Source organism: Danio rerio, chromosome 17 (assembly GCF_049306965.1).
Source record: "Danio rerio strain Tuebingen ecotype United States chromosome 17, GRCz12tu, whole genome shotgun sequence".
Classification (NCBI taxonomy): domain Eukaryota; kingdom Metazoa; phylum Chordata; class Actinopteri; order Cypriniformes; family Danionidae; genus Danio; species Danio rerio.
In genome coordinates this window covers 37606028-37616759 of record NC_133192.1, presented here as the reverse complement: position 1 = coordinate 37616759, position 10732 = coordinate 37606028, and the positions used below count along the sequence as shown (strand labels likewise).

General features: G+C 36.1%; 1 protein-coding gene across 1 annotated transcript; it reads left to right on the top strand.

Annotated features, from left to right (window-relative positions):
* Window positions 1–5375: 5375 nt before the first annotated feature.
* On the top strand, window positions 5376–8636 carry sox11a (SRY-box transcription factor 11a). The gene is given in 1 exon segment (NM_131336.1): window positions 5376–8636. A coding segment is annotated over 1 exon segment (1065 nt). The 5' UTR covers window positions 5376–5441; the 3' UTR covers window positions 6507–8636.
* The last annotated feature ends 2096 nt before the right edge of the window (window positions 8637–10732 follow it).

Sequence of the window (10732 nt, the reverse complement as noted above, 5' to 3'; positions counted from 1 at the left end):
ATCTGATAACCCTTAGCCTGACTCGCTATTGATCTATGCCTCAGTGCTCGCGCATAGAAACAGCTGTTTCAGAGACTTTAGATAACTGAGGGAATATTTTATGAGGTGTAGCCTATTATATATGTGTGTGTATTGTATATTGTATTATATATGAGGTTATGCAATGTAGAATACTATGCATTCAGTTTATTTATCGTATTGTGCATAGGAGAGTAGTAGAGTTTTACTTTTTCAAAGTGTTTAGATCAGTGAGGGAATTCTTTTGCATTTATACATAGACCCCGCAGCTACACAATGTCATAAGATGTGGATATTAGGTTAGATTTAGGTTGTGACATCAGATGACATTCAATATCTAGCCAGCGTCTAGGGATAAAGTTATTTTGACGTTAATATTTGGTTGATTAAAGATTGTGTTGGAAGATAACCAAAATCCAACGTCGAGCCAACATTTTAAACCAACATCATATTGATGTCAAATACTGACATTTATTTATCAGGTATGGCAATCAAAATCATAGGTCTGAAAGAAGTCATAGTGGTAACATCCACACAACGTCAAGCTGTAACATCATTAGACATTGATATTTGGTTGAATTTAGGTTGGAGGTTGAACATTGACGATGGTCTGATGTTGGTTCTGATGTCCACCTGATTTTTATTTCCAAAAAAAATGTAACGTCCCCATGACATTGGGGTACAAAGTCAATGTGACCTCATGTAGACTTCCTGTGCCTGCTGTGAAACTAATTCTGTATATTAAGATTGGTTTAAATGTTTGATATGACTTATTTACGTTACTACGATTAATTAATTGTTCATTAATTGTATTAATTATTAATTAATATGTTTTCTACTGTATATATATGTAGATTTTGTTCATTCTTGGATGAGTAAATAAACAACATTAATAATATGTAGACAAAAACATAGGTGAATAAAACAAACTGATGTATTCAATATATTTTATGTTAGTTTTAACAAATTATGTTAAATATAACACATACACACACACTGACACTTTTGCATTATGTAAATAAGATAGTAAAAAAGTAGCAAAATATTCATGTCTATATCTAGAAATATAAGCAAATATTTGATTTTCAGTATAATATTCCCTATTTTCGTGCTTTCTTATGCACACAAATACATAAGTACATAGCTGATGGATTATTTATTAACCAAACAAACAAACATTATTGCACAGACAAAGCACATTTTCTTGTACTAAATCAAAGTAGGCTGTCATACAGCCAGTCATAATATTAATGCTTCTAGTCAACAAAATAGTTCAACTCCAGATATATTTCTTTTGGAAGAACAGTGTGAGTTGCAAAATGGATAATAGGATGCACATGTGGACAGCAACACCGCAGACCACCAATGCTTATCTTTACTTACCTATTTCTTCCAGTACTTGCAACTGTGTGTGTGTGTGTGTGTGTGTGTGTGTGTGTGTGTGTGTGTGTGTGTGTGTGTGTGTGTGTGCGCGTCAGTTTTAATCTGCTTGTGTGAACCAAAAGCCCTACAAGAATAGTAAACCCAGAAATCGCCATCAGACAATGGTTACCACATAAATATGTACCAATAAATATGGTAAACAGTCTCTTTAATGTATTCACACAAAAATGAAAAATCGATCATCGTTTACTAACCCTCAACTTGATCTAATCGTCTTTGAGCTTATTTTGTCTGTTAAACACAAAATGAGATACTTTGAAGTATGTTGGAAATTAGTAGCCATTGACATCTATATGTATTCATTCAATGATTTCAATAATGTTATTATTTATTTTATTTATTTTTGTTCATTAATTCCAATGGTTACCAGTTTTCAAAATTCTACAACTATATATTATTTTGTGTTTAACAGAATAGAAGGGCACATGAAGATCTGAAGCCACCCAGAGCAGGACTGGGGCAAAAAATCGGCTCTGGCATTTTGGGCCAGAGCAGGCCACTACATTCAATCAAATTGCTATCTATATGTGCATGTTGTCAACTCCTATTTTATGAAAGCCATACACACACACACACACACACACACACACATATATACATATATATATATATATATATATATATATATATATATATATATAAACGAAAAAAGAGCATCTTACTTTCAGAGTCACAGCATCGTCAATTAATTAGGCAGAAAAAAACTATAGGCTGCTAAGCCTTTTATGGGCCGATCAGATATTAGACTATGATCAGCCTGGCCCAAAAAGTATATCGGCCCAGCGGGAAACTGCCCTGTTTGCCAGATGGCCAGTCCACCCTTGAAGCCACCTAAGCACAAGTGCTGAGTCAATGCTTTTAGCTTGAACTATCGATTTAATGAAAATGTAAACATGTCAAAACATCGGTTCATTCTGCTGTGGCAACCCCTGATTAATAAATGGACTAAGCCGAAAAGAAAATGAATGAATAAATATGTAAAAACAAAGTGTTTGTGATGGTTAAAGGGATTGTGCACACACACACACACACACACACACACACACACACACAAATGCATAAAAAAATTAATAAAATGTGAATGTTTATTCACTATTTACTTGTTCTAAACCCATTTGAGCATCTTTCTTCTATTAAAAACAAAATAAGATATATTGAAGAATGTTGATAACTATAATCATTGATTTCCATTCGACTTTATCTGACATGTTCTACTGTAAACGTCAGTCAGAACCACTGTAGATGTTTGAATAATGTTTCCAGTATTCAAAATATCTTCTTTTACGTTCAACAGAAGAAAGAATCTCAGAAAGGTTTGGCACCACTTGAGTGTAAGTAAATGCTAAGTAAATGTTCATGTTTGGGTGAACAATCTGACTGACAATCTAAATTGGTCATCATTAAAACAGCAGAAGTCATTGGCGTGATTTATTTATTTATTAATTTTTTAAGTATGCGTTTGTTTGTCTGCATGTGTTCGCGAGTGTACATATTCTGTGTGTGTGTGTGTGTGTGTGTGTGTGTGTGTGTGTGTGTATACGCAGTCATGGGGGGAGAGAGGATATCTCACATTTCCCCGCACGGAGACCCTCCCTGTTTCAGGATGACTCACACCTCTGCAGTGGCTGACACTCTCACCTCATTCACAGCCCTTAACGAGCCATGCTAATGAGCACCACATCATTAGGCAGCTCCGCTCACCTCTGTTTGCGAGCCAATCACAGGAACGATGATGTAACGCTGACCGAACCACAGCAAGAGAGCAGATACACTTGTTCATTCAACATTTCTGTTTCGTCCAATAGCAGAAGAGCATGTCGTATGTTTTGCTTACAAATGGACGACCTTGGGATTTTGAGGAGAGTTTGGAGACGTATGGGTGGACGGGGCAGTTTTGTGGTCACTAAGAGAGGAGATTGCTTTTGTAAGCTTGTCATATATGTGCTCGTCTTACCTTCTAAGGGGAAACTATAGTGAGATGTCCAGCGCTCAGGGCAGTTTCTTCCATCATCAGGGGTGAGGGTGATGTAAGGTCTCTGAAGGGCTAGTGATTGCCCTCTAGGGGACAGAGAAAACAGGAAGCCTTGGCAGATGCAGAGTTTCAAGTAACACCGCTGACTGCTAACCACAGTGGACAGGGAAAGGGAGCTGCTGGCTTTGAATTAAGCACACTGTGAACTGCTGTTTACTTTAGAGAAAACTGGATTTTTTTTTTCTTGGAAGAATTTGTTTGTTAAATGGATAGCTGTTATTTCTTATATATTATTCAAAACAATAATACAATATTTACAAATTTAACATAACACATTTGCTGTTACATATTTACTGTTTTTTAAATTTTTAATGCATATTATTGTCATTTGACACAATTTGATGAGTTGTAATTATCTTAGTTTGGAATTTAATACATTTCAAATAATGACCATGTATAATTGAAGAGCCCATGTATTTCTATAAGGTTGTTTTGATAGTTTTTGATCTATGTTATATTTATTTTTATATTCAATTTATAATTTTTATAAATATTAAACATATTTATTTCACCTCACAGCAAGAAGGTCACTAGTTCGAGCCAGCCAGTTGGCATTTCTGAGTGGAGTTTGCATGTTCTCCCTGCGTTCGCGTGGGTTTCCTCCGGGTGCTCCGGTTTCCCCCACAAGTCCAAAGACATGTGGTATAGGTGAACTGGGTAAGCTAAAATTGTCCATGGTGTATGTTTGTAAATGAGTGTATGAGTGTTCCCGGTGATGGGTTGCAGCTGGAAGGGTATCCGCTGCATAAAATATATGCTGAATAAGTTAGCGGTTCATTCCGCTGTGGAGTCCCCAGATTAATAAAGGGACTAAGCCGGAAAGAAATTGAATGAATCAATGAAATTTAATACATTTCAAATAAGTAACATGAGTCCATGTATAATTATATATATATATATATATATATATATATATATATATATATATATATATATATATATATATATATATATATATTTAAGGGTGTTTTGACTATGTTTTATTTTGGAAAAATACATAATTGAAACAATATTTCACCCGACTTAAAAAAAAAAAGTCCATATAATGTGAGATTACATATATTAATCTAATCTATTTGTGGCCTTGATAAACTTTCTGGTTTGATGTGTAATAGTATATATTGGATTATTTATAAACAGGTGTTGATTTAATTATTATTATTTTTTTTTTACAGTCCATCACACTCTATAACACAGGATAACATAAAGTTGTGCTTTTGTCATGATAATGGCAACAGTATACCAAATAAGTAAACACCATACACCATATAAATATTGTGAGACACTATAATAACACTATAACAACAAGCCCTTGTAATTTACATTAACATTCTTAATTTTGTTCAGCTAAATAAAGAGACGAAATGCTACTTCTAATCTAGAATGATTGTATTTTTTTTTTATTAAAAAGCTTTTCTTCCTATAAACCATCCCAGAAGACAGAATATTTCCCCCAATTGAAGAATCACCCATATCTGAACACAGGAACAGTGTCCAAGCGCCACCTTCAGTTTTTTTTCCTTTATGAGAGAGAAAGAGAGAAAGTCGGGGTGGTGAGAGAGACAGTTTCAACGCACAAATGTTTTCATAACATACGACTCTCTCCTTTAGTCTAACGGATCCTGCAACATTCATAGCGCGCGGTTTGTTTGTTTAGTTTGTCTTGTTTATCTGTTGACGCTAGCACTGAAGTTCAGTTTGTCTGGCGGCGCGCGTGGCTCCAGACGGGAGCGCGTAAAGGGTTAAAGCGCGCTGCTTGGAGTCTATAGGGCGGAGTGGAGTGGATGTGATTGGAGCGCTACACATGATGTCATGTACATGAAAAAGCCAAGAAGTAGTTAAGAAGGCGGCTTGTAACTCTGGAAAGAGTGGGTGAACCTCTGAGTCGCAGAGAGCAGACGTACACACGGGTTGATATTTTGGACTGACAACGCACGGCAACGGCACCATGGTGCAGCAAACGGACAACAGCGAAACGGACAGCATGTCTAGAGAAGCCACTGACTCTGATGAAAGCGAATTCATGGTCTCGATAAACCCAGACTGGTGCAAGACAGCCACCGGACACATAAAGCGACCGATGAACGCGTTCATGGTGTGGTCTAAAATCGAGCGGAGAAAGATCATGGAACAGTCTCCAGACATGCACAACGCCGAGATCTCCAAACGCTTGGGGAAGCGCTGGAAAATGCTGAAAGACAGCGAAAAGATACCTTTCATCAGGGAAGCCGAGAGACTCCGGTTGAAACACATGGCTGACTACCCCGACTACAAATACAGACCGAAGAAGAAACCAAAGCTGGACAGTTCATCCAAACCTTCAGCCCCGTCTCCGGAAAAGTGCAGCAAGACTTCCAAGAGCTCCAAGAAATGTCCCAAACTGAAAGCGAACAAGACGGGGAGCAAGTCGTCGTCTCACGGCTACGGAGACGAGTACGCGTTCAAGAGCACGAAAGTTTCAAAGACTGTTCACATTAAAAGTGAATTCACGGACGAAGACGACGATGACGACTCCGAGGAGGACTCTCGGGTCAGGGTGAAAGAGGAGGAAGAGGATCCGATACGAGCCTACAATGTAGCAAAAGTTCCCGCCAGCCCAACTTTGAGCTCGTCCACCGAGTCTGAAGGCGCCAGCATGTACGAGGAGGTCCGGAACAACAGACTCTATTACAACTTCAAAAACATCACCAAGCAGAGCACAATGTATCCCGCATCCGTCTCACCAGCATCCTCTAGGTCCGTTTCCACGTCTTCCAGCTCGAGCGAAGACGCGGACGACTTGCTTTTTGACTTCAGTTTGAACTTCGCCTCCTCCGCGCAAAGCTCGGAGCTGGGCAGCCAAAATCCAGGGAATCTCTCCCTCTCTCTGGTGGATAAGGAGTTGGAGTCTTTTAGCGAGGGCAGCCTGGGCTCCCACTTTGAATTTCCAGACTATTGCACGCCTGAGCTCAGCGAAATGATAGCTGGGGACTGGCTCGAAGCGAACTTTTCGGACTTGGTTTTTACATACTAAATAAGACTATTCCCAAGTAATAACACACACGGGAGAGAGGTATAATGCTCTGTTCTGTACGTATTTCTTTCCCCTGCCTTCCACTGCTGGTCCACCTATAGGGGTTTTGGGACGAAGGCGCGTATGGCAAGCTGTTTAAACGTTTATTTCTAGAAACTACTTTGTGTCTATCAGTACATTTTTTAAACTGCAAGTAATTCAGATGTGAATAGTATGTTTTTTTGCTTTTTAAAGGAAAAAAAATGTGATTACCAAAAAAATGTGACTGTGTTATTACAATGGACAGTTAACCAGGAATAATAACTAATTAAAATAGTACTGGTTGCTCAGTAAACACAGCAGCATTTGGAGACACGTCAAAAGATATAGCAAAGGTATATGAAATAAATAAACTATTTAAAGAACAATCGGTAGTGAAAATAATAAGATAAAATGTATAGTTTGTATTGGATTGCTTTCATGTAATTAAGTAATAATAACGAAACAGATACTTTTTAGTTTGAAGGTATAAATGTTAAAATGGCTTGCCATAAGGCAGGGAGAGGTTTGAGGATTTAGATGCTCATGAAGCTGGTACTGTAGCAAAAAAAAAAAGAAAAAAAGAAAAAAGTCTGCGGACATTTTTCCCCCTTTTTTTTCTGGCAGCATGACAGGGTTTTATGGATTTTTCTGTAGGTCTACAATTACTGTTCAACTAAAGCGGACCACAAAGGGAAAATCTGAGAACTTCTATGCATCTTATACCCTCTTTCTAACTGCAGGGAGCTGAAAATGTAAAGACTGTGGACTGACTCAAAGCAAATCTGTGAACTATTACTGTTCAGGACATTTCTTTTAAAATGTTGTTCAGTCATTTCTAAATACCGGATTTTTTTTCTTTACTTTTCTTTTATTTTTTTAGTGATTCTGATTCTGTTTACCTACTGGTTTGAAACTTAAGCAGCCTAAACCTCCTTAGAGTTGCAGGTGTTCGAGGAAGCATTTTGATACATAACAGACCTCATCTTTTTAAAAGAAAGCAAACTATTTTCAGGCATATTTTTGTACAGTTACAAAGGGAATGTTCTTACTGGGCACTCAGTGAGTTTCAGGCACTTCTTCCCTTTATCATTTGTTTTAAAGCATGCAAGGGAGTCCTGGTTTAAGGATTAAGTTTAAATTAAAACTTGCATCAAAAATGCCTTGTGATTTTAAGCTAGGTTTTGTACAGCTGTAGATCAAATTTGTTGAGTATTTGTAGGACATATGGCATTGGGGAGGGAGGAGATGTATACCTCAGTGCTGGTATTAGTTTCAAGATTGTATATGTACTGTAAAATAGTAAAGTTAGGAGTTTATGTATATCATACTCGTGATATGTGGATGGGTCCCAAATCGCAGGTGTGAGACTGGATTTGTTATCTTTTTTTTATTTTTTTATTTTTTATGGCACATACTGTTTCCCCTTCATTTTTTGTGCAATATATTTACTTGTAAATGCAGACCATCTACATTTTTTTTTTGCATTTTTGTAGCAAAATGATGGACAGGCAGCGTTCTGCTGTGTTAACATCATTATTTGTCATAATGCTGAAGTCATTGATGAATAAAGAAATCAGCTGGAACTGATCGTAACTGAATATGGTCACACAGTGTGCTTTTCTGTGGAGGAAAAACCCCACCATTTCTCTTCAAACTGACCCACAAATTTGGACAATCTACGTCCTGCAGCCAATTTGAATATGACTCGTTATTTTATTTTATATTTTTGAATATGTGCCATAATGGGCAAATAATGAATGTCGGTGGTCTGGCTGAAGAAAAAAAAAAAAAAAAACAAGAAAGCAAAAAAGGTACATTCCATATCCTTGTTTCATATGATGAAACTTTTATTTTCAACTCAAGACTGCCGTCTTTTCTATTAAAAACAACAACTACAACAACCATAAACCTGTATTTTTGTTTCTTGCACTTAAACATATTTTGTTTATTTTTATGTGGGTCTGACATGAAGTCTGTTTTTGATACAAGGTTTGGAATATGATAGACTCTTTGCCAGGGAACATGGTGAAGCAAGGCAGCCTATAGCCTCACATTCCAAATGTGAACCTCTCTTTGACTCATCTTTTAATAAACAAATACTTACCACCATAACATCTCCTCTCCATTTGTCAAATGAAATGATGACATCATCATTTATTTAAAACGGACGGACTCTGCATGAAAAAAAAAAACGAGGTCAAAATGTTTCACATAACCTAATTTCGCTCTGAAAATGCATCTTTCCTGCCAGCAACCAGTAAAACCCATACATTTAAATCAAAACAATCCTTCCGCTTCTCCCGGTCAAAGCAACGGCCCCTTTAAGAAATCAAATTTAGCGCTGTTTGAAAGTGGTGTACTGTGATTGGTGGGATTATGTGGCCTGTTGGAGAAAAGAGAAAGCCCACCTCCTCCCTCAAACCCCCCGACTCACACTGCCCTCTTTTTTTTTTCACTAGTGACCGGTCATGCAGCTCACAAAAATAGGTTAAAGCAAGAATACACAAACAGTCTTAAATATAATCTGTCATTAGTCATTTTAAATCAATATGCGTTTAAAAAGACGATTACTGGAGCATTACCGTGGTCACAATTGCTTTCAGCCCCTGTTTCTGAAGCATGTTTTGAAATGCCTGAATGCATCTCTTAACCCTCATGCTATTATTTATTTATTCATTTATTTATTCAAATCTGGGTAAGATTTCTATGTTTTGGACCAAACAGACCTTAAATGGATTTAAATCATTTTATGTTAGACTAAAAACAAACAAATAGTAATGAGATCAAATAATAAAAGCAAAACTGTTATCTATCTATCTATCTATCTATCTATCTATCTATCTATCTATCTATCTATCTATCTATCTATCTATCTATCTATCTATCTATCTATCTATCTATCTATCTATCTATCTATCTATCTATCTATCTGTCTATCTGTCTGTCTGTCTGTCTATCTATCTATCTATTTACAGTGTTTGGCATAATTGAATACACCCCGTTTTGAAAATGATTATTTTTATCCATTTCTCAGGTAATAGGCAATGTATTTTGGTGTATTTAAACAAAACAGATTTTCTTAAACATATATTATTAAAATTAAATATTTTTATTAATAATTTTTTTTGTTTTGCTTCTCTTGATTTTTCCTCCTTTTTAAATTTGTATTTAATATTTTTCTATAACATAAAGTTAGGTGTACTAGTATTTGGACTGTTATTGTAAGTTAATTTGTTAGATAAGCTTCAGATTTTGACTTCAGTTCTACTATTCTAATGTATATACACAAACACAATAGTGTATACCTTCCTGTTAAAAATAGGAATTTAAAATATGAATAAAATATATAAATATATGTATATAAAATATGAATTGCACCATCTATCTATCTATCTATCTATCTATCTATCTATCTATCTATCTATCTATCTATCTATCTATCTATCTATCTATCTATCTATCTGTCTGTCTGTCTGTCTGTCTGTCTGTCTGTCTGTCTGTCTGTCTGTCTGTCTGTCTGTCTGTCTGTCTGTCTGTCTGTCTGTCTGTCTGTCTGTCTGTCTGTCTGTCTGTCTGTCTGTCTGGTTGTCTGTCTGTCTGTCTGTCTGTCTGTCTGCTTATTTATTATGTGCCTTTGTGAACACCTCATGTTTCATTCCCAACAAAATGACCATGCTTGCCCCAGTGTTATTTTATTTTTTAAATTTAATTAAATTTAATTTAATATATTACAGTTATTCTCAGTCACTTTGGTCCATTTCTTGAATCCGCATTGAAATTCCCAAAAAACCTGTTCAATCTTGCAGTTTTTCTTAGTGGCTTTTTTTTTTTTCATTTCTCACAACACTATTTACATTTGCACAACGATTAATGCATTTCTCAAAACAATTAGTCATTTGTGCACATCATAGTAGCAGTTTCTCATTCCTTTCAACAAATTGCAAATGCTTTTGGACATGCATCAATTGCTTTCACACAACTCTCTGCTGTTTTATAACATTAACATTTGCTTACGTCATGTCAGTCAAAGTGAACTAAACTTGAGAATGCTGAATAGTCCTTTCATATAAAACTAATAGTCCTCATTTAATTACTTGAGTCATTACATACACAAATGTTGAACTAGTTGTCAATATCTGTCAAACTAATTTTATAAAAACATTTTTCCTGCAAATGTCTTCTAAATTGAACAATTGCATGAATGA